Source organism: Lynx rufus, unplaced genomic scaffold (genome assembly GCF_022079265.1).
Source record: "Lynx rufus isolate CCGP_SWC_20201006 ecotype Redwood Valley unplaced genomic scaffold, mLynRuf1.p SCAF_6, whole genome shotgun sequence".
In the NCBI taxonomy this organism is placed as follows: Eukaryota; Metazoa; Chordata; class Mammalia; order Carnivora; family Felidae; genus Lynx; species Lynx rufus.
The window spans coordinates 29,484,639-29,510,263 of record NW_025814878.1 but is presented as its reverse complement, the minus strand read 5'-3'; the positions used below and the strand labels follow the sequence as shown (position 1 = coordinate 29,510,263).

Here is a 25,625-nt window from a genome sequence, read left to right as displayed (position 1 = left end):
ATTTTAAGGGCACCTGGGTGGCACAGTTGGTTGACTTTCCAACTCTTGATTTTGGCTCAGGCCATGATCCCAAGGTCATAGGATCAAGCCCTACATTGAGCTCTGTGTTGAGTGTGGAGCTTGCTTAAGATTCTCTCTCTCACCATTTGCCCCCTCTCTCCTGCTTGCCCTCTCTCTCTCAAATAAAAAATATGAAAGAAAATGGGATTTTAAAATATATGAAGAGAGTGCTACTCATTTCAAAGTTTCTGATAATTACTAATCATCTTTAATGATAATTCTCCCACCTATCCATTCAGTTAATAAACTTGTATCATTGGGGAACATATTAGGATTGTAGTTCTTCCAGAAATCTAAAACAACTGTAGTAATATAAATAGAAAAACATAATAATAAGGGACAAGTATCCATACTAGAATTGATTAATTGCTGCAAGAAACTATTTTTAAGTTATATTCTAATCATAAAGGCAAAAACACTATCAAAGCACAGAGGTCTTATCCATCTGCAAAGGAGATGTGATTTAAAGAGTATGCTTACACTAATAAGAACAGAATTAATTTAGATGGGTAGAGTATAATATTGATTTAGACATTTGGTCATAAACAAAGATATTTCTCATGGTTTTTAAAAAATTTTTATTTATCTGTGCAAACTAATTTCAAAGAAGAGTATAATTTTAAAATCTAGAAAGCCGGCTGTTAATCAGGCTGATATTTTCAGTTGGAATGAATTCCTCTGACAGCATGAACATACACTCTCCAACATGTCTGTAATGGAAATCATTTCAGAAGATACCAGACTGCCATAGGCTTCCCACGGCCTCGCAGCAAGACAGCGGTGGTCTTAAGGACTGACACTTTTCATCTTTTTGAAGATAGACACCCTCCAGTTGTCGCCCCACAGGAGATCAGGAAGTATGCTAAGCTTTCCAGTGGACTTGGAATTACACAGCAAAGTGCCAGTGGAAATATCCTATCTAATATTATGATTTATTTTGAAGGAGAGTGGGAAAAAAAATGATAGAAGGAAGCTGCACACAACATGGCCAAACAGCTGGCTGGTTTTATGTCCCAGAAACAGCTTGGGACTAACTATACTCACAAAATCTCTTGGCAGAGTGGCTTGATGAAAATACCGAAGCTGTGAGGAGAAATGTTCTTTTGCCGAATCCTTTATGTTGCTATCATATGGTTTATTAACCTAAATGAGAGCATGTGCACCATTTTTTAAAGTTCCTGTATGTTTAAATGAGGAACTGACTGATTCCATATACAGTACAAATATGGTTCCCATAGCATTAACACCAAATAAAATTTAATAATTTTAATCCTGGACATGTGGTGATTTTCTCTTTTATTTCAAGGAGCACTTTTAGAAGCAATAAAAAGAGTTCGATAAGATACAAATTTAAGCATGAATTCAAGGGCACTGGTGATTTTTTGGATGCCAAAATCTCTAAGGATAACTAATTTTCATTGCTTCATGTGTCTATTTATTCATTCTTTACACTTAATTGATAACATTCATAAGTCACACAGACAACTTAATTTTAAACGTATTGCTGGCTCACCTGCTAGGTGCCAGAACTGTGGGAGAGTATTCAGTATTTTGAGATTCAGTGTTTTGGAAGATTTTGCATTCTATCAGCCTCAAATGTGTTGATTAAGTGAATTTATTCTCTACTAAGTATCGAAGGTAGACTCAAATAGCTAGGACATTTCATATTTTTCTCATGAGCCATTTTGAATTTATTCTTTGTGGCATCAGAATTAGTTTCTCATCCAGAGTTTGCTATATTTATTTTTCTAGTGATTCGGTAGTTTATTGGCAGTCAGTTTGTAAAAGCTCTCGGGGATTATCTAAATGCAGGATGTTAGGAATGGAAACATATCATTGCCTCCCCTGTCAAAAAACATAATTAACACACATGATTTATCATCTTGCAAAAGTGGATGAAAATTCCTGTGGGTGACCCCAAGTCACAGTTTCCCAGTATATGTACAGACTGTTGTGTTCTGGGACAACCCTCAGACCAGCACAGACTCTTCTCACATCCCAGTCTTCTTAGCCTCCTGTGTGTGTGTGTGTATGTGTGTGTGCATGTGTGTGTGTGTGTGTGTGTGTGTGTGTGTGTGTATGTTTTCTGTCCAAAACCTATGAGTCAATTTCAAGTTTCTTGAATAATTTCTATTTGATTTATTGTATAGGGAATAATAATGCATTTACAAAGTACAGAAAACGTGAAGTACTGTACTTCTTGAGTATATTGAGAGTTTCTTCATTTCTTTGTATGGTGCACATAATTCATTATATAGATGTAGAACTTATTTAACCAGTCGTACATTATTGATGGTAATTAGATTGTTTGCAGTCTTTTGCTATTACAATAAAATGCCATATACATATATATAATATATGTAGGATATTTTCCCATAAGTGGAATTTCTAGGTCAAAACTCTAGGCTTTTGTAGTGTTGATAGTTATTCCTGAATTCACCTTCATAGTGGTTTGTGCCATTTACACTCACACCTGTAAGTGTTTGAGAATGCCTGTATCTCTTTAGTCTTGCCATCAGAGAGTATTAAACGTATTTTTAGGTTTCAACAACATGAAAAAATGGGAAAAGTTTTTTGTTGTGTTTTAAATTAGCTGCTGTTATTATGAGTGAAGTCCATTGACTTATCGAAAGCTTAACAGCCAGTAATATTTCCTTTTCTTGGAATAGTCCCTTACATCTTTTGGGTTTTTGTGTTAGTTGTTGATCTTTCTTTCTTGCTGATTTACAGAAGCTCTTCAGATATTAGGGAAATCATTTTTTTTATCTGTAATAGGAGTACTTTTGGTTTTGTTAGTTTTTCCTCATTACAATTCTCTATCCCGAGATCCCTGTGAGAGAATGTGGGCTTTGTGTACCTTCAGGAGGTATTCTTTGCTAATTTCTCCAATTTTTATATGATTAGATTTTGTTTTTTCTGGTGTCAATTGTGCTAATTGTTTTCCTAAAAAATTTACTGTTCCACCCAGGTTTTAATGTATTTTCATAGAGTGTATTTTTCATAGACTATGTTAAATCTTTGGTAATTTTTTCTCTGTCTGATCTATCAATTTCTAAAAAAAAATTAAAAAACAACCTATTGAAATCTCTCACTGTGACTGTAGATTTGTCTAGTTTCCTTGTAATGTGTCGATTTTCACTGTATATATTTTAAGGCTGTATAATTAGATAGTTTCAATTTTAGAATTTAAGTTCCTGATGGGTTCCTGTTTTATCCGATATTTTGTAACTTTTTTTAAATCAAGTTTTCTGGTTTCCTACTATATACCAGATTCTGAAATAATTTTAGCACATAATAAGTTTCAGAAAAAAATGATCGACTTAAGATTTTATGGAAATCCTAGGAAAATCAAGTAGATGCCATGCCTTGGAACAAAAGAAAATGGGGAATCACAGTATATAAAGAACACTTAAAATATAAACAAATGAATTGCTTATACAAGTATTAAAAGGTCCGTAAACTCCCTCAATTACTTTACTAGATTCCAGGGAGTAAATATGAACCTGTGTCTGCCTAATTGAGAGAAGTGAAGCTTAATTTTATTCTTCCGAGAAAAATCAGAAAAAGCCAGATATTTTATTTTTGGTAACTTTCCTTGTTAAATCATTTCCCATATTGTGTAGATACACATCTCTTTGATCAATGGGAGACCAAGTGCCGATGACCCTTCTCCTGAACTGCTGGAATTCACCTCCGCTCGCTATATTCGCCTGAGATTTCAGAGAATCCGCACCCTGAATGCCGACTTGATGATGTTTGCTCACAAAGACCCAAGAGAAATTGACCCGATTGTCACACGAAGAGTAAGTTATGAGGAATCATATTGCAGCCTGTAAATGATATTTTTTTTACTGTTAATCAGTTAATTTTTAAATAATTTAACAAGGTATCTTTAATATTGATTTGTAGGAGTGGTTTGTTGCTAGACTAAAATTCAGCATAACCATCCTTGGTTCAAATCCAAACTCTGTCACTTATTAGATGTAACATTTATCAAACTCTTAACATTTTTAACCTTTCATTTCCTCATTTGTAAAATGGAGATTATAATACCTAGTTCGTAATCTTATTTTCGAAGACTAAATTAGTTTTGTCACTGTAGGTATCTGTTCTACTATTATAATTGGCCCTGGGGAACTATTGTAGGAAGTGCAGTGGCTTTGAAACATTTTTGGCCACAACCCACACTAAGAATTAAATTTTATATCACAACTCAGTCCGCACACATGCACATGCACATGCACATTACAATATATCTGACACTTTAATGTGAATAGAATTAGCTGGTGGTATTATGGAAATGCAGATTCTGATTCAGTAGGTCTAGGGCAGAGTTGAGAAAGAATAATTCTAGCAAGTTCTTAGGTGATGTGAGTGTTGCTGTTCTGTGGACCATTTTGCCCATTCAAATAATTTAACTTTATGTTTCATTGAGTCACAAGCTATAGTTTAAAAAAAACACTACTGTAGGGGAAAACAGATTGTTTACACTGTTTTATTTTCTTTTATAAATAGAACATCAGAAAACAACAACAACAACAACAGAAATGACGGCATCCCTTTTAATAGCTCTTTGAAAACAGGAGCTCACAGAAAGGCTGTTTTCCAGTGTTAAGCTGGAATGTGTGGATTATGACATACATGATCAGTCCAGATCCTATGAGTAATAATTGTGTTTCCTCCTACCTACTCCTCACCACATTCACTGGTTTATGTCGCACTCCTTATAGGTGGCTACACAACTAGGACATTATTACCAATTCAGCTCTAAGTCCATAAAGAAAATCCATGCTAACAGAATATCTACTATATGACTGGAGGTGAAGGTGGAAATAGGATTGTAGAGGGAAAGTAAGATGGTAAGACACAGCACTTAGTTCTAGAATGATGCACTTAGTTCTAAAAGGCCTGACTAATCGCTTCTCGGCCTTTTGGCTAAGATCAAGTGTAAAAGGCCTGACTATTGCCACAAGTTACAAATTGCTGAACCAGCACACTAAATATTGAACGGCAGCACTTTTCACAGTTCATGAATACCCCTCATATATATTTTCTTCTCATTACTTAACTTACACCTCACCACTCCATCATCACAGAAATAACTTTTAAAGTTTGATTATCCCCATACAACACATGTTGGATGTTTTAGTGCCCTGTACTTTCCAAACCTGAAACAATTTTCCCTTGCATAATATTGCAGCATATTGTAAATTATCTTATGCAGAAGTAATCATTATTTTTCTGCAACGTGTAGATTCTTTGCTTGTTTAAAAAATCATGTTTAATTATAATTTTGGCACGACTTGAAAATATACAGTGAGGAAGACTGAGTAATTCTGAAGTGAAATTTAATCTTTTCCGACAGTATATCTAACAGAGAAAAAAATCAATGTAAATAAATATGTTCCTTTTATCATCTTTTGCAGAAGGCAGAGTGGGGGTTGGGAGGCACATCTATTATTTATAACTTCATTGTGCAAGAGCCTTTAAAATAGTGCAGTAAAATGCAACATATAAATAAGTCCTTTGAAAGTACTCAAGTTCAGTAAACACTACGTATAAATTTAAATATATAAAAATAGGATATTGAATTTCAGCTCCTCTTCATGACTCAAAAGTGAAGCACTATGCGTTTATATTTAAAAACAGATTTCTTAATTTTAAAAGCATCTACCAAAGTACTGTATCAGCTTTCTGAGCAAATATCCCTGTTCATATCTGTATTATTAAGTGATGAAGTTAGTGAGAAGCAGACTTTTACATTACCTAAACTTCTAGCAAGTTTTATTTCAAGGTCAAGGTCTAGGTATATGAAGTAATAGAAGTAACAAAAATATTATAAAGGATACTCTATGTAAACAACAAAAACAAAGAGAAAAAGAAAAAAAGAAGTAAATGGAAAAATGGAATTTGTAGTTAGGAAACTCAGATTTGTGTTTACCTACTTATTCTTGCTGGGTTCTTTTAATGTGAATGATTGGAATAGTAGGACTATCTACCACTGAGATAGTTACCTAGATTCTATAAGATAATGTGAAATACTCTCACAATTATGAAATGTTATATGCATATTAGTTAAAAATTTTAAATAGCCTAGTACTATAGTTATAAATTATCTTTAAAAATAGCCAGGTAGATTAAAACAATTAAAAACATAGACCTATATTAATTTCAGATAAGAAAGTAATCACATGGACGTTTTAACATAATAATGAAAAAAGCAAATGTTGCACTCATAGAAATTACTCCTTAAAGTTTGTTAAATCAATCCTGTACTTCATTACCTTCTATTTCATCTTAATGTGGTTAAGACATATTTTGTTCTGAGCATGATTTCCTCTAAGTATGTTGAGTTTCTTCAAATTCGTCAAGTAAAACAGTCCACATGTGACTAATGATCACCGAGTTTCCTATTATGGCAATAAAGGAGATTTTCTTTCACAAAACTACATAAACCCATTTTTATGAGGAATTATTGTACTTACCACCTCCCCCCCAACCCTGGCATAACAGCTTGCTGTCAAATAATAAATACTCCAGCATAGACTTTGTACGTCTGTGGGAAAGAAATTTTAAAAAGGGCCGCCAAACATACATGAGAGGCATTCTTTCTCTGGGCTATGATAACAGTTACTTGATAACTTTTGTGAGCCCTCTGTCCTTCTCTCTTGCTTCCAACGAAAGATAAAAGCAGAAAGTCAAGTTTTTAAGTGAATGTTCCCTTTTGTTACTTACACCTTGCAGTCAGCTTAACGGGATTTCTCCCTGGATTGCTTTTTGCAGTATTACTACTCGGTCAAGGATATTTCGGTCGGAGGGATGTGCATCTGCTACGGTCATGCCAGGGCTTGTCCACTTGATCCAGTGACAAATGTATGTATATTTATAGGATGCTTAGCAAAATGAAACTCTCAACTGTAAAATGCTTCATGAGACACTTTGCCGATAGGGATGCTGTGAATGGGAGTCAGGTCCCCACTTACGCGGTGTAACAGAGAGTCATGCCAGAGTGAAATAGAGCCGGCAGTTAGGATGATAGACTTTGAAGTCAGCCATCACAGTGTCAAAAAACAGATTAGTTTTTTTTTCCCAAAAAGTCTCCAAAACTGGTCTATCTATTTTGAAACCTCTCTATCTATGACAGCCTGCTGTATGATTTAGGTTTAAAGAACGCCTGCCATCAATCAACCAGACCATTTCTTTTAAAGGTTTTCATCAAAAAAAATTAATGCAAACATGAAAACCGTGCATGGAAGTAAATATGAATGGCCGTGGAACAGGGGGCTAAGGTGGGGCAGGAGCAATACAGAGAGGGATTGAAGAATGTATTCAAGAGTGTGATGGAACTGCCAGGTCAGAAAACGCTAAAATGCTCTTGGCTTGGATTGAGTAAGTACAACCTCAAAAGATGAATGAACATCTATTTTTCTCAGTCATAAGCTGGCGAAATGCAAAATCATCTATTATATATTATATGGAAGAAACATATAGAGTAGTAAGATCAGTGAACATAGTTACCTATGTATAGTTTTTTTTTTTTCCTTCTAAAACTGTAATACAAATGGTATTTCTCTCAAAGCTGGTTTTCTACTGCATCATAGTGTTACTTGCTAGGGAAGGTTCAAATGCCCTGGCATATTTTTCTGGCAAGGTTGTGGTACGGCTTTTCTGCAGGTGTGGGTGTTGTCGATCATGTGAACTGATGGGCAGTGTTTCCCAAGCTGTGTGAGCCCACAAGGCAGCCTTACAGGACCAGTTCCACATGATGAATTGAGACTGTACTCAGAACACACACAGGAAGGAGATTCAGTCCTGGGACATCAGATTTCTATGATGCCCTTTGATGCCTATGAACCTATTCTCCTCTTCCCACACCCCCCAAATGTTAACAGTACTTTGCATCCCAAACCAGAAAACCTGTAGATCTCAGGAATCATAGAAGGGGTTTTAGTCTTCAAGACCATTCTCAATTGGGCCTCTCTGCTCTCTTCTAAACCTGAGCCCAGTGATTCCAGTACTAGCCTGAACCTCCTTAGGCTGGTGTTGATCAAATATATCCACTCCCAAGTCTGGCACCTCTTTCCAGACTGACAGGAGTTTCACATTTTGGTACATGGTCTCAAAGTTTTCTTTTCTCTTCTTTCTATCTTTTGGGAAAAACCCTTCATTTATGGCTCTCAAAATTATTAAAATTATGCTTTGCCCCCAATTTCTGACCAGAAATCCCGCTGTGAATGTGAGCATAATACATGCGGGGATAGCTGTGATCAGTGCTGTCCAGGATTCCACCAGAAACCTTGGAGAGCTGGCACTTTTCTGACTAAAACTGAATGCGAAGGTATGTTCCTGAGAATTCAGCAATTTATGTGGTTCTTCCTTTTCTGGTATGCAGGTAATATAGACATGTGGTGATTTTAGGTAAGTGCCTGTTTCCAGTTTAGATATTTTATCTAGGGCGATAGCTGGTAGGCTCCTTGCCCTGCTGTTTTAGTTCCTCAGTTTTTGTTTGTTTGTTTTTTTTTTTTTAATTTGACGAAACTTACCAAATGCCTATGACTTCACCACTGTGTGGACATACTGAGAAATAGATAAAAGCATAGTAAAAGCATAGTGTACACTTACCATCATCAGGATAGATCTCTAGCTTATCCACACACATATACACACCCCTCCATGATTGACCTTGAACAATATGGAGGTTAGGAAGCTGACACCCCACACAACCAAAAATTTTTGTATAACTGAATCTCCAGAAACTTGATAATGAATAGCCTACTTGATCAGAAACCTTACCAATAACACAATTAACACATATTTGGTATGGTATATGTATTATATACTCCATTCTCACAATATTATCTAACCTGTTCTTAAATTTTTTTTTTGTATTTCTAGGCTATATGGCTCATTTGTGAATATTTTCAAATTGTCACAAATTTCCAAAAACAAAAATTCCAATATATTTCACTGAAAAAAATACACATATAAGTAGACCCATGCAGTTCAAATCCATATTGTTCAAGGGTCAACTATGTACACACACACACACACACACACACATACATACACACATACACATGCACACACGCAAACACACACACACACTCCTCAAAATGCAAATAAGCATTCAGCAAAACCTACAGTCTATGGGGACTAGTTTTCTAAATGTGTTTATATGTTTACAAAATGATTCTGGAACCAGTATAGCTCCAGCTTTTTCTGCCTTCTTCCTTTGTAGCTCCCCGCCCTAGTAAATAGCTTTTGAATACCAATCATCTAGTAAATGGAGAAAAACCAAAGGGGAGAGATTATACCTTACTGGTTAGACCTATATTATTACCTAAAAAACAAAACAAACAAACAAAACCACTCTGGTTCATTAGTTACACCTCTTAAAGGGTGATGTTTGGGTACAGTAGCTGGGAAGAATATGAGAATAAAAGGTAACAGAGAAGACAAGGAAACAAATTCATAGAAATAGAATATTTATTTTAATAGTAATAATAAATATTTTAAATGTATGGTTTCTCATTAGTAACAGTATAAAATACTAGAATTAGAAATGGCACCAGTGAATCATTAGCATAAACTATGCTGTAGCAATTATGGGACAGTGACAACCAAGAAAAAAGCCAGTAATGAAAAATAGTAAAACTGGCTGTGCAAACATGTGTCAACAAATATTCATTAATACTTTAATATTATCACTTTTGAAGGTAACCCATATGTCTAGGTTTTATTCAGAAGGGAAATACCCAAGAACTGTAACACATGACTTTTAGCTTAATACTGCCAACTGGCCCGTGACAGGGATGCTAGAGAAACCTGTGTTTCTGGAAATCTGCACAGGCCAAGATGGGACCTAAAAACAAAGACTTGTGCTGAGCTATAAATCTAAACCATCCATGAAGCCCAATTCAATTGAATTCAAATATTAATATCTTAGTGAGTCCTAACCACATGTTTTCAGTTCCATAGGTATACAACGCCCCCCAAACAGGCTTGGTAGACCGTTAAGCTAATACCAACTTTGTATTTTTATAGAAAAAAAAAACTTTACCATAATGTATCATGTATCAGACATAGTAGGTCCTTAAAACTATTGAATCATAGTAAACTTTAATCATAAAATTCCCTAACCATAAAATTTTAAGATTCCGCATATACTATCCATGTCTTGAGTCCCTCCATTTTCTGTACTCGCCTTTTTTTGCATTTTGATTTGTGTCGCCCTGCTTGTGAAGATATTTTAGTTTAGAAATCACCCATCTTTACTGAATTATATCTGCAGAAATGTGCCACCACCACCCACTGTGGTAAAAGGGGCAGCCTGTGGCCCAGCCATTGTTTACTTCATGCATCCCCTCCCCCATTCCTTGACAATCCCTCGGATTCTCCACATCTTCTCCCCATGAGAGCAGACATTCATCCCTAAGAGTGAATTTAAGTGAAATACCACTCGTAGTCTCAAACTTCTTTAAATTTAATCATGTTCCTCTTCTGTTGGTGGAATTAAAGCAATCACAAGAAGGGGTAGCACAGGAGAGGGATTCTTCCTGTTGCCCCTGACATTCTCTTGCACAATTATAACTACATAATGTTAGATGGTTCTGTAAAATCCTTTACCCCTCCCCACTTGTGTATATATGTTTAAACAAGAAAACAAAAAGTGTAGCTTAAATTTGGTAGCAGCAGGGATGGACAAAGCAACACAAAAGCAGATTGCCGCTTGTTACATTTTTTAAATAGTGGCTGTCTGAAACAATAACCTTTTTGTTGTGGGACAGATGGGAGGTGGTATTTCCAAGCTTAAAAAAATGTTTCTCTTTTTTCCCCACAAATTAACAATAGGAGTCCAAATCACAAAACCTCGCATAGATACCATGTTTTTGGTAATGTGTGCGTTCCTAAAAGCTGATATGAAAAATTTTCTTTTCCAAGTTGAACCATGCTCCAATCACCTTAATATGCAGAAAAATCCTTCGGTAACGTGACAAATCCTTCTAAAAGATGAATAATTACCTACTAATTCATTTGAGTTTGATTTGGATTTTCATCAATCTGGCTCATTTGAAGCAGGATATATCTTTAGAGAGCAAAGAATATTTCTTCCATTGCTAAGCCTGAGCTAAAGACTGTTTCCATCACGTGTCTTTGACGTTCTGTGAAATAGCAAACTGCTGATGGCAGAGTGAAAAATTGCTCTTTGTGAGTAGGTACTATCCGCATTCTCTGAGGCTATAAATGGGGAGCTGCACCGGTGGGGGGCCATTTAAACAGCAACCAGGGCTGTAGGCAGAGGGCCCTTGCTGCATGGCATGTGAAAAGCAGGACTCCCAAACATCAGTGTTTTACCTACACTGGCTCATGTTTATAAATGCTAAATCTAAATGACGTGAGAATGGATTTACATTCCTTCATATTTCCCTCTACTTACACTGGAAGCAGAATCTTGACCGTTTCTTCCAATATATTGTTACAACAGGATTTGTAAGAATTCTTGTGTATTGTCTGAAAGATATAATACTGCTTATAATGCCTAGTGATTTATATTTATGACTATAGGTTCCCTATAATAAAGTTTGAAAACTTTCCACCAGTATGGCAAGAAAACTCCGTTCTAAATCAAGAGTCAACAGACTGGAGAAGGTATTTGCTACAAACATGACAAGGATATAATATTCTTACCATATTAAGACAGCTTCTATAGAATAAGAAAGAAGAAAATTCAATACAGTGGTTAAAAATGGGCAAAGATTAGAACAGGGATTCCTCAGGAAAAGAAAAGACTTATAACCCTACAGAGGTTATCCCACTTATTCATAATTAAAGAAATACCAATTAAAACAATGAAAATACTCTTTTTAACTCATCAAAGTGTTCATTTATTCGCTCAACAAATACTCAAATGTTTGCTATGTCCAGGAACTGACCTAAGAGGGTTGATTGTACATAGTGTTGGTAAGGCTATGGTTAAACAGTTTATCATGTATGTTGAACAGAGAGTAATTTGGCAGCATTTTTGGAGGGACATTTTTTCAAGTTAATTGAAGTTAAAATTGGCCTAGAAATGATACTTGTAGGCACTTAGTCTATATATGTAGTCTATGGCTCAGGCATTCCAACAGGTGTTTTGCTTTATCACAACAACCCTAAGAGGGAAGCACTAAAATAACACCAAGATTTCAATTTTCTCTTCAGAGTCACTCAACTGGCAAATGGGAAGCAGTCTGACAGAGAACCCCCCCACTTCTCCCTGACTTCTTTGTTCTCCCAGGATGTACTCAGTGTTACTTATCACAGAGAAATCTGGAAACAGTGTAACTGCCCATTAATAGTGATCTGATAAGCATCCCATTCAAGAAGTATCCTGTGCAGCCTTGGGGAAAACATGCTAATAGAGAAAGAGCTATGGTATTTAGTGTTAGTAAAATTTGGAAATAGTTCAGAACAGTATATAAATGTTTCCCGTGTGGAAAAAAAAAAATAAAGGATTGAGTTATGTGCCCCACACATGAGCCTGCATACACACATATACTGCCCCCCCATCCCACCAAACACACATATATGTGGAAATCCATGCAGGAACACCAAAGAAATTCAGGATCTGAGGAAGGAGATTCTGCATAAGATATCTTTTTCCCTAGTTCACATCCTAAAATAAATTTTACCCATCTTATAAAGCCTTACCCAGTCTTTCTGAGGGAGCGTTTTTTTTCACGTTTCTGAACTTCTATGATGAAGATGAGGAAGATCAAAGGGAGGGGGGTGTGCAGGAAAATCAATTAAGAACTTATTTACAAGGCATTATGCTAATGATTCGACAGGCATTTTCTCACTTAATGCTTTTAAATATCCCTGTCGGGTATTTACTATTGACCTCTCTGTGTTTATGGAAACTGAGCCATTGTGAAATTAAGAAGTTCCCTACAGGGGCGCCTGGGTGGCGCAGTCGGTTAAGCGTCCGACTTCAGCCAGGTCACGATCTCGCGGTCCGTGAGTTCGAGCCCCGCGTCGGCTCTGGGCTGATGGCTCAGAGCCTGGAGCCTGTTTCTGATTCTGTGTCTCCCTCTCTCTCTGCCCCTCCCCCGTTCATGCTCTGTCTCTCTCTGTCCCAAAAATAAATAAACGTTGAAAAAAAAAAAATTTAAAAAAAAAAAAAAAAAGAAGTTCCCTACATTACATGAGTACTAAGTGCTAGAGATCCAAGACTGGTGCAAGACCGTGTGATCTCAGCCACTAAGCAAACCAGCTCACATTTAGTCCTGATTACTTGGCACTTATCATATATTTTATATCTCTTATCAGATATAAGAAAAGGATTTGTGCCAGTGGTTAGCCCTGTGAACTTGGAGCCTGACTTCAGAGTGGGGTTAACAGGACTGATTGGGTTACCTTTTTTTTTTTTTTTAAGATTTTATTTTTAAGTAATCTCCACACCCAATGCAGAGCTCAAACTCACAACCTCTAGATCAAGAGTCACGTGGTCTACCAACTGAACCAGCCAGGCACCCCTGATTTGGCTACCTTGTATAATTATTTCACTTCTCTTTGTCTCAGTTCCTAATAAATGGAAAGTGGTTAATATAAGTCCCTAACTCATAAAGCTATTTTGAGAATTAAAATCAGTGGTAAGACACTTAGAACAGAACATAGCATATAAAACCCGCAAGTTTTAGTTATTATTAGAAGTACAAAAAAGGAACGATAGGAGTCCTAAGTGCCCTTTTTTACCCATAGGATCTAGCACCTGGAGATTCACATATAATAATTAACCAGTACAGATTACCTGGATATTAACAATTCACTACCACAGTTCAATAATTCATTGTTTAACATAATAGGAAGTTGTGGGTTTAACCATATGAAATTTCAGTTTTGTAAGATAAAGTCAGTCAAATATTGGCAGTTTCATATGATTCAGCTTAATTTATATGTTTTAGTTATTTCATGTTCCATTAAAATGTGAATTTATAGGGGCGCCTGGGTGGCTCAGTCGGTTGAGCGTCCGACTTCGCTCAGGTCACGATCTCACGGTCCGTGAGTTCAAGCCCCGCATCAGGCTCTGTGCTGACAGCTCAGAGCCTGGAGCCTGCTTCCGATTCTGTGTCTCCCTCTCTCTCTGTCCCTCCCCCCGTTCATGCTCTGTCTCTCTCTGTCTCAAAAATAAATAAATGTTAAAAAAAATTAAAAAAAATAAAATGTGAATTTATTAGTATATTCAGTAAATCCAAAAACTTTCTAGATACTTTTGTACTGATTTTATATATATATATATATATATATATATATACACACAATATAATTTCTCATTGAGAATAAAAATCTATTATGTAACGGCAAATGATTTTTGAATACATCTGAAACCTGAAATTAATGTTTATAAATTTATTTTTCTCTAATGCAGCATGCAATTGTCATGGGAAAGCTGAAGAATGCTATTATGATGAAAATGTTGCCAGAAGAAATCTGAGTTTAAATATACATGGAAAGTACATTGGAGGGGGTGTGTGCGTGAATTGTACCCAAAATACTGCTGGTATAAACTGTGAGACATGCATTGATGGCTTCTTCAGACCCAAAGGGGTAAAGCATACTTTTTCTTTCATGAAGTGTTATTTCTGGCTTTTTCATACAGAGGTGTATCATACAGAAAACTAATTTTGAAAACTTCTTTGAACAGTTGGACTGCAAGTTCTAAGAGGTGACTAGGAATGTGTCAAAAGGGAAACCATGATATAAAACATTTCCATCTTTCTGGAAAGTTCCATTGTACCCCATTCCAGTCAATCCTCACTCCTTGGCAAACTCTGTTTTGATTTTTAAAACATAACTTAGTTTTGCCTCGTAGTGAATTTCATAATTTAAAATAAACTACATACTGTTTTGTGTTCCTTCTTTCCCTCAGTATAACATTTAAAGACTTATCTGTAGTGTGTGCGCATCGATAGTTCTTTTTTAGAAAAAAATCACTGACTCTGATGAGTATATTTTGCATGAAAGTACTGCAATTTTTAATCCATTCCGTTTGTGGCTGTTAGTGTCATTTTCAGTTTTTGGCTAGCCCCTACAAAACACTGCTTAAAGGAAATAAAACCTATTCACAGAAAGATATATTTTATGTAAGTCTTTTTGGGTCCTGTTTGATTTACCTTGCTTGCATAAACATTTAGGACTAGAATGCTTGCTTTAGAGGATATTTTTATGTTTGATTTTGTAAGAAACTGCTAACATTTTACCAAATTAGTAACAGTATTTAACATGGTCACCAAAAATGTCTGTGAGCTCTAGTTATTCTATATCATCTCTAATATTTGGTGTTGACTATCTTTATGAAGTAGCTATTCTAGTGGACACAGTGAGTGTGGCAAGTAGGTATTTGGCAATCGCAAAACCATTCCCATTGATGCTTTGTGCTACCACAGATCTTCTCTTATGAATTTACAGCAGATCCTATTTTGTATTTAATTTTCAGATAAAGTGCTTATTGGCTATTCCTAGATTTTCTGTTACGAAGTATTCCTTCAAGCCAAGATATGTTTGTTTTTGTTTTTGTTTTTGTTTTTTAATTCTAGAAACTTTACAATTTTAGCTTTTAGATCTATGGCCCATCTCAAGCAAATATTTGAGTGTGACATAAAATAATGATTGCGATCTACATGGTTAAACTGTTGTTTCAGAACCTTTATTTTTAAACTTCTTTTTCTCCTTTAAATTGCTTTGAGACATTTGTTGCAAATCATGTGGTTTGACCATGTGAATAAATTACTGTGGGTCAATTTCTAGAGCTCTAGTTCTGTCTCATGGATTTATATGTCCATCCTTGTGTTAATAGCACACTATCTCAATTACTTTAGCTTTAATAAATCTAGAAATCAGAAATGTACATACACCAACTTTATTCTTCCTTTTGAGGATTGTTTTGGACATAATAGTTTCTATATATTCCTGAACAATTTTTTCCCCATACAATTTTAGAATGAACCTGTCAATACAGAGATGTTAGTTGGGATTGTTGTATAGAATGTAAATACAAATATGGAAGAACTAACAGTAATAGTATTGAGTCTTGTAATCAATGAATATAGTATATCTTTTGACTTGTTAAAATGTTTTTAAATTATTCACAGCAGTGTTTACAGTATAGAGAACTTGGATGTATTTTGTTAAATCTCAGTATATTTATGTATTATTATAAAAATAATTATAAAATTATTTAATGTTATTAGCAAGATTTTCAAATATTGGTGTTATATCCTATATCTAAGTTCCTTTATTAGTCTGGTAGTTTAAACCAGATTATTTAAAAGTATACACATAAACAATCATGTTTATGTATATAAATCTCTTCATTCTTTTGCAATCTTTATGTCAGTGTGTATATTGTGTCTTTAATTCTCTGATTTCAAGGCATTTTCTTTATATTCGCATTTTAGTAGTTAGTTCATGTATTGGCAAACTGTGGACCCTAGATTAAATTTGGTCCATGGCCTACATGGACCTAAATTTTTCCATGTCCTACAAGCAAAGAATGTTTTTTACATTTAAAATGTTTGTTAAGGGGTGACTGGGTGGCTCAGTAGGTTAAGGATCTGGCTCTTAATTTCAGCTCAGGTCATGATCTCAAGGAGTGTGAGTTTGAGCCCCATGTTAGTCTCTACACTGACAATAGAGAACCTGCTTAGGATTCTCTCTTTCCCTCTCTCTCTGCCCCTCCCCTGTTCGCACACACTCACTCTCTCAAATAAATAAACATTTTTATAAAATAAATGTTTGTTAAAAGAAGGGGAAGGTGGGGTGAAAAAGGGAAGAGAAGGAGAAGGAAAGAAGGGTTTTTGAAAAAGGAGAAGATGAAAAAGAACAAGATTAAGAAAAAGAATAACAAGAATAAGATGTGTAAGAACTAGAAGGAAGAAGGGAGAAGGAGGAGGCAGAGAAGGAGAATGAAAAGAAACAGAGACCTCCTATTTGAGCTCTACTATCTCTTTTCCTTTTGAAACTCCAACTATAACACACATCAGGTTCCCTGACTGTGTCCCATATGTTACTGAGGCTGTGCTAATGAAACAAGCAAACAATTCCTTTCTTCATCCTTCAGATTGAATAATTTCTATTTATTTGTACTACTTTACCCCTGACATCACTAATCTATTGTTAAGTAAACCTGGTTAATTTTTCATTGAGATATTTTACTTCTCAGCTTTCTATCATCTTATTTTTTTATAGTTTCCATTTCTCTGCTGAAATATTCCATGCTTCACTTATTTATAAACATTATTTCCTTTATGTTCTTGGCCATATATACAGTACCTATATAAGTCCTTCCAAACTAATTTCAATACCTCACAGTCTGCTTTTATTGACTGCTTTTTTTCTTGAAAAAACTTTCTTCTTTCTTCTCTTTCTTCTTATGTCTAGGGATTTATGATTTGTACAAGACATTTGGGATGATACAATGTAGAGACATGATTCTATTATCTTCCTCTGAAGATTTCTGAATTTGGTTCTAATTGGTAGTAAACATACTGACTGATTGCTATGAAATTGTAGAGACTTACTTTTACACCGTGATATGGCAGATGAACCGAAAGCTCAAGGTGGTTATCTAATCTTCCTAACATGGTTGACAACTCCAATGTCTGTTTCCTTTATGGTATGCAGACCTAAAAACTCATGCACATCATTGAGCTTTCCAGCGGTTACTTTCCACTGGACTTGTTGGAGTCTCCTGAATGGATGTATGATTAAGGGATCACTTAAGCCTTTGAGGAATGTTGGTATGCAGATTTTGCTCCCCATCTCTGAGTATAGATCTCAGCTAATATTTTTTTTCTTTCAAACCTCAAATTCTTCCAAGTTCTGCCTGTTTTTGATTAATTTCCCAGGACCTCAAATATTGTACTTTTACATTTTGTCCGGAATTAATATTTGTTATCTGAGAATACATTGGACCACACAAGACAGTCTGCCGTTATCAACTGTGGAAACTTCAAGGTTTTTGTTTTTGTTTTTGTTTTTTTAATATGAAATATAATTTATTGTCAAATTGGTTTCCATACAACACCCAGTGCTCATCCCAGCAGGTGTCCTCCTTGGTGCCCATCACCCACTTTCCCCTCTCCCCCAGCTTCAAGTTTTTATTACAAGTCAGTTAAGTGAATCTGAGCTTAGATTATGGTATTTTAATACTTACAAAAATACTTATGCTACTGCATATGTTAAAAAATTCCATTCTCTAAAAAGCCTAATATATGGGTACAAGTCTATTTGTCTTTTATAAAGATATAGGACACAGGCTTTTTTTTTTTTTTTTTTTTTGCATGGGTTTTACAGCTAAATAACATCTCTACAATTTTTTAAAAATTATTGTCCTAAAATCTCATTTAAGGTTTATTTACTAAATACACATATTTAATAGTTAAATATAATGTAATGTTTACTTTAAGAACTAATTAGTAATCTGAATTATTACTTTAATTAAATTAAAAATCACGTGTAGAGTAGATATATTTACAGAATCTCATATGATGGTAGGATTCCTTGTCAGCAATCTGATTCAGGCAGATTTCTCCAATTACCGCAAAGAGGGATAATAAATTAGGAGTCTTTTATTTACTCAAGTTCATCATTAAAATCATAAACCACATTTATAACAGCCAAGATCTTATTCAAAAGAAATTTTTTGTCCACAGAGGGTTTTTGTTTTTGTTTTATATTTTGTTTTCATGTCTTAGTGTTTTGTTTTGTTTTGTTTTCCTTGGGAAAAAGCCCTTCTCCCAAGTCTACTCTAGAATTTCTACTCATACTTCAAGCTTCAGTCTAAATGTCACTTCTGTGAAACGTTGTTGACTTCTTTGTGTTATCGCTCCCTCCTCTTTTGTGCCACAATGCTCTGTATGTCTATTTTATCACTTGGCACCTTGTATTTAATCAGTGTCTTCCAAGCCTGTTATTCTTGTAAGCTTGTTTAAGACAAAGACCTGGCCTTACCTATCTGTGCTTTGCATAGTGCTTACTTCATAATGGGGAATAAATAAGTGTGTCCTAAATGATTGATATTTTATCCGGCATGTAAATAACTCTCTAGTTATGACACTTTGATTTATATTAGTAAACAAGTTTACATTTATAAATGAAGCATAGATATATACATATGTAAATGCTATATTTTATGGGTGAAATATATACACCTATATGAATAGACCTATAATATATATAGTGAGACACATATACACAGAGCGCATGTGCACAGTATTTCAGTATATGTACCATAGGCAAATAATTGTTATTTTATTCTTTATCCTATTGCATCTGGAGAATAAATCCTGTAATTAGAGCATATTATCACAGTCTAGGTTTGTTTAATTAAAATATTTTAGCATTAAAACTAGTTGTATTGAATATTTAACATATCTGAGGAATCTTAAGAGATCCTTTATATGTTATTCTTTTTAATTTTAGTTTAATAACATCACTATAGTTGCTATTGTTATCCTCCTATCACAAGAAGCAAATAAGTTGCAAGAGGCCACATAGCCGGTAGAGCCACACTGAGATATGAACTCACATTTCTCAATTATGGAGGAAAAAAAATTGTTTCCCTTGTGGCTATGCTGCCTCTCCGGGAAACCAAATGTTTAATTTGAGTACTTAATATTGTCCTTTTTGTCAGCACCAAATATACATTTCTATTTAATCATATCATGATCAACATGATAAAAGTTCCTAAAAAATAAATTTGGGGTGAAATTACTAATTATGAAGTATGTTGTAAGAAAAAAACCCACAAGAAAAAACCCAGAACAAACAAACAAAAAAATCTATCAGAAGGATTTTATTGCAGAATGTATATTAGAGACCATCAGGCAAATACTGTTATTTTTGTTTGTTATAATAATGATACTGGGATTGCAAAAGAGATGCAGACTGAAATCTATGGGAATTAAAAGACTATCTGCAATTTTCTTTAAAAACTTCAGCAAAGAGGGGCGCCTGGGTGGCGCAGTCGGTTAAGCGTCCGACTTCAGCCAGGTCACGATCTCGCGGTCCGTGAGTTCGAGCCCCGCGTCGGGCTCTGGGCTGATGGCTCAGAGCCTGGAGCCTGTTTCCGATTCTGTGTCTCCCTCTCTCTCTGCCCCTCCCCCGTTCATGCTCTGTCTCTCTCTGTCCCAAAAATAAAAATAAAACGTTAAAAAAAAAAAAAAAAAAAAACTTCAGCAAAGAATGAAAACAAACTCCTATGGCAAAATCTTGTTAATTGCTGAATTTAGGATATGGATGTTTATTGTACTTCTTTTTACTTTTGTGTATCCATTTAGAAAAAAGGGATTTTAAAAATTGCAAACATATATTAAATATGATTTCTTATGTATTTTCTCAATATAATTTATTACTATGTATTATTAAATTTATTTTGTCCTTAAAATTTGCTGAATTGAAAACTATCGGTGTTTTTATTACACATGATTAAGAGGCTTTTAATATTCTTCTTAGGTGTCTCCTAATTATCCACGACCATGCCAGCCATGCCATTGTGATCCAATTGGTTCCTTAAATGACGTCTGTGTGAAGGATGAAAAACATGCTCGGCGAGGTGAGATAGATCTCAGGGCCATTTTGATAAAAGGGCAACCATAAGCCAGATATCATAATTTTTAGGGTAACATTTTGCAATAAATTTTATGTGCTTAATAATTTTGTTCTTGGGGCACTTAGGTGGCTCAGTTGGTTAAGTGTCTGACTCTTGATTTCATTTCAGCTCAGGTCATGATCTCATTGTTTGTGAGTTCAAGCCTGTGTTGGGCTCTGTGCTGATAGCATGGAGCCTTCTTGGGATTCTCTGTTTCCCTCTTTCTCTGACGCACCCCCACTTGCAATCTCTCTTTCTCTCTCTCTTTCTCAAAAATAAATAAACATTTAAAAAGTAATAATAATAATTTTATTCTCGTATCTATCAGTGTTCTCTCCAGGAAACATTTTTTTTTAATTTATCTCAATCATTCTTTTTCTGTAAACTAATTATAATTAATTATAATGCTTTAAAAGAAAAAAAGTTGAATAATTTATTTTGCATTATATACATATATATGCATTCATATATACATATTTACATGTCTAGTCATATATATCTTCTGGTCAATCAGAAATCTGTGATATATTTAATTTTCAAATGTTGTTTATTGAATTGGTCTGTAGTTTCCATGGTTTTTAGCGTGAAATGACAGCATTTGCTGAGGGATGTGTGTGCTGCAATGGGAGGAGAGAACAGACAGCACATCCTGAGATGTAGTCAATAGTATAGAAAGCAAAGCTAAAAATAGGCAGTAGTCATGAGTTAAAGAAGGGAAAGAGGCTGACCCGAATTTAAGCTAAATGCTTTCGTTGAGGATTGAAATTCATGATGAACTCCAAACACTGAAGAATCAATGTCAAAATAAGTCCTTAATGTGAAATGTTTAGCAGCTATTTCCAAGAGAGTTGTTTGCCAAAGTTTAGTAGAACATTAGGAAATATCTGAAACACTTTCTTTATATTCTTAAGAATGGATTCTTCTCTTCTTAGGAAAGACTAAAATAAATTATGGCTACAATATAGGTCCCCCCCCCCCCCCCGCCGACATTGGGTTTCAAGTTCAAAGATTGGCAATGTTTCTTTGGCACAGTTTAGATTACCTGCTCTCTTTATAAAACTGTAGGATTATCAGTGTAAGCCCTACAGTCTTAAAAGATTAAAATACTGATTATTTAAAATCTCAAATGGTGAGCTATTGAGGTCATTTTTCATTTTATGGCCCCTTATCTTTTTGTAGTAACAACTAAATTATGTTATTTTCAGTAATATCATTTAGCTTTTTTCTATACTTTTTAAAGAAGTATATTATTTGTGGAGAAGTGATAAAAATAGAAAAGTAGAAAAATAAGCGTATAATGCAGTGGTAATTCATCATAAATACTCTTATGAAAATGTTTGTGTTAACTTCACATAATGAGTTTTTCCCCAAACCACTGAGGATTTCTCTGAAATCTGGGTTAAGCACTCGAATAGTACGTCATTATCTTGATAACCATAATTTATTTACCCACTCAACTTTACATAGATATTAAGATTGTTTCTAATTTTGTTTATTGTAACCAATGCTTCAGTGAAGATTTTTGTGTATAAATATTTTTCAATTAGGGGTGCCTGGGTGGCTTAGTCAGTTAAGTGTCTGACTCTTGATTTCCACTCACGTCATGATTTCACAGTTTGTGAGTTTGAGTCCTTCATCAGGCTCTGTGCTGATGGCTCAGAGACATCAGCACAGAGCCTGTTTGGGATTCTCTCTTTCCTCCTTTCTCTCTGTCCCTCCCCTACTTGCACTTTCTCCCTGTCTCTCTCGCAAAAATAAATAAACATTAAACAATTTTTTTCAATTATTATGAAAACAATACATAGTAAAAATGAGATTTTGATGATAGGGAAGAGAATAAAATAAATAGCAATAGCATCCTCTTCAATTTATTCATCCCCCATCTCGTTTACAAATTTAATCACACTGAGACATTTCTTCTACTAAGTTCTTCTGGAAGAACTTATCTTACAAACAATATCTAAATAATATTCTTAGCATTTTCATCACCATTAAATACTGCCTATTGACTCTCCATCTTAAAAGACAAATGTTTTGGGGCACCTGGTTGACTCAGTTAGTTAAGCGTCCAACTTCAGCTCAGGTCATGATCTCATGGTTTGTGAAATTGAGCCCCTCATCAGGCTCTGTGCTGACAGCTCAGAGACTGGAGCCTGCTTCACATTCTGTGTCTCCCTCTCTCTCAGTCCCTTCCCCACTCTCACTTTGTCTTTCTTCCTCTCAAAAATAAATAAACATTAATTTTTTTTAATTAAAAGAAAAGACAAATATTTCATTTATGCCACCTCCTTCCTTCTCTCCAGTATTCAGACATTTTTTATTATGTATTTCATCTTTGGTATCTTTATCATATTACATAAAAGCTTAAATCACTATTTCATGATCCATTAAATTTAAACTAATCTATTTGTTAGCTATTATTATGTTTTTTTATGGTTATCTTTGCTAGATTTTGATACCAAGTTTTTACTAGCTTCATAGACTAAATTACATAGCTTTCCACATTTTTAAACTTTGAAAACACTCTGTAAAAACTAACTGGTACCATAACTTTTTGTGGTAATTCTTTGATCATTTGTCCTCTTTTGATATATTTAATTATCTTTAAGGTTCTCTTTTTGCCTTATTTTCTTTTTCTTTATTTTTCAAATCTTCCTTCTTTCCTATAGTGGTCATATTGTTTTTTTCTTTTTTTATTATTACATGAATTAAAATTTTAATTTGTGTACATTATTTTTCTAAGAATGTAAGTATGTAAGCTTAAAAGTTTACTTTAAGCAACTGTTTTTTCTATATCCCATAAACATTGTTAAATTTCTTTCTCACAGCTGTTATATTCTATTTAGAAAATTATTTAATCTGCAATTGAAGTCTTGATTTTCTCTTTTACCCAAGAGTTATAAGGAGAAATATTTATTTATCAACTTTTAGAGTGATTGAATTTTAAGATTCTATTAACATGTTGATGTTTAGAATTAATGTAATACTAATTTATTATGACATATGTTATGAATGTAGAAGTATTAATTTATGTTAAGAAAACAAGACTGATAATTTCTGCTTTGGGAAATTGAAACTTTCTATAGATTAGTTAATGATAAGCTACAATAGGTATTTATAACCATATAATGTGTAATTCAACAATAGATTATTCACATTTTTCTATGTCTTTTTTTTTTCTAATCCATCTGCAAATATTTGAAGTGGGTAGGTTAATATTCTTAGCCACTGATTTTTGGCCAGTTTCTTTTTGAGCCCCCAAATCTTCTGTTGTCTATATATTTTTGTACTTAAAATCAGTGCTTCTATGGTGTATAAATATAACTTAATGTGTTTTTTATTGCATCTTCATCAGTGTAAAATGAGAGCTTGTCCTAATGAATCTATTTTAATTGGATTCTACTTTGGCCATTACTAATAATACAACTGTTTTTACATTTCTGTATGCTTTCCTAATGTAGATTAACATTCTTTCACTTTTAATATTTCTTATCATTTTATGTATCTCTTCTGAACATTACACACACGTAGTTTTTATTTTAATTTTTTAACGTTTTTATTTTATTATTTTTGGGAGACACAGAGAGACAGAGCATGAGCAGGGGAGGGGCTGAGAGAGAAGGAGATACACAATGTAAAGCAGGCTCCAGGCTCTGAGACATGAGCACAGAGCCCAATGAGGGATTTAAACTCACAAACCGTGAGATCGTGACCTGAGCCGACATCGGCCACTTAACCAACAGAGCCATACAGGCGCCCCCATACACATAGTTTTAATAGCAGCAGTAAGACCGTGAAATTTACACATGGTTGGCGTGTGGGTCTGACAGTCTTTCTGTCCTTCTGTGTGCTTTCACATTGTGACATTTCTTTGCTTGTTTTTCCCTTCCTTTCCTTTTTTGAGTGGGCTATATTTTACTGATTTGCTCTTATATTTTTCCAGATTCTGAAAGTCAGAAACTTGTATTTACTCATCTGTATTTTTCTATTTTCTAATCAAAGACAAGAATAAAAATTGTCTTCTGCATTTCTCTGTTTAAAAAGAAAAAGTAAATTTAAACTGCTTTCATGTCTCTCCTTCCTTACCCTCAAAATGTCTATTCACATGAACCCTCAGTCTTTTTGTTGTTGTTATAGTCAGTGATGTCATACTTAGATTATTGTTTTTTTTTATTTTTGGTTTAAGTATATTTTTGCTCCCCAGACAGTTTCCATCTCATGGTAGTCTGAGTTATGAACCAACAGGTATCACAAGTCACTGCTTATTCTTCATCGAGTGTCCTCAGTCAGTTATGGAAATTAGTCCTTGATCATTGTGACAGTTTTTCTGTGACATTAGTTTTGGTAGATGCTTTGAGATTTTATCTTTTTTTATTATTATTATTCTTAACATCTTCAATGATACCCCAAAATGCTGTGTTAGCGAATTGTAGCCAGCTTCTAAGTGAGCCTTATGCCTTGTGATTTTCTCTTTTCTTTACTGATATACATCAGTTTTCTAACGTTTGTGTCAAAATAGAATCTAAACGTTACTATAATTAAAACCTCAGGAACAAGATTATGTATTTGTTTTTGAAGTGTTCATATGTGCCTTATCTTCCCTTAGGTCTGGCACCTGGGTCTTGTCCTTGCAAACCTGGCTTCAGAGGCGTGAGTTGTGATCGATGTGCCAGGGGCTACACTGGCTACCCAGACTGCAAACCCTGTAACTGCAGTGGCGCAGGGAGCGCAAATGAGGACCCTTGTTTTGGACCCTGTAACTGCAAGGTGCGTTATACATTCTGGTAATGTCCACTGTCAAGACAGAAGGTCACTTTCCTTTGTTTCTCTGTTCTTCTGTGTCTGTTGGCATTAAGCAAATTGTAACAACTTCTCCTGTAAACCTCCACTACTTTATATTTGGCACTCGTGTGTCTTTACAACCAGGTTCACTGCT

The 25,625-nt window shown here is 34.7% G+C and overlaps 1 protein-coding gene across 1 annotated transcript in view; it reads left to right on the top strand.

Annotated features, from left to right (window-relative positions):
- Positions 1-25,625, top strand: part of LAMA2 (laminin subunit alpha 2) — a 475,613-nt gene that overhangs the window by 91,952 nt on the left and 358,036 nt on the right. Inside the window, exons 5-10 of the mRNA XM_047102999.1 lie at positions 3,684-3,863; positions 6,844-6,933; positions 8,281-8,398; positions 14,468-14,646; positions 20,554-20,653; positions 25,296-25,456. Coding sequence (XP_046958955.1) covers positions 3,684-3,863; positions 6,844-6,933; positions 8,281-8,398; positions 14,468-14,646; positions 20,554-20,653; positions 25,296-25,456 — 828 coding nt within the window. The remainder of the gene's footprint in view (positions 1-3,683; positions 3,864-6,843; positions 6,934-8,280; positions 8,399-14,467; positions 14,647-20,553; positions 20,654-25,295; positions 25,457-25,625) is intronic.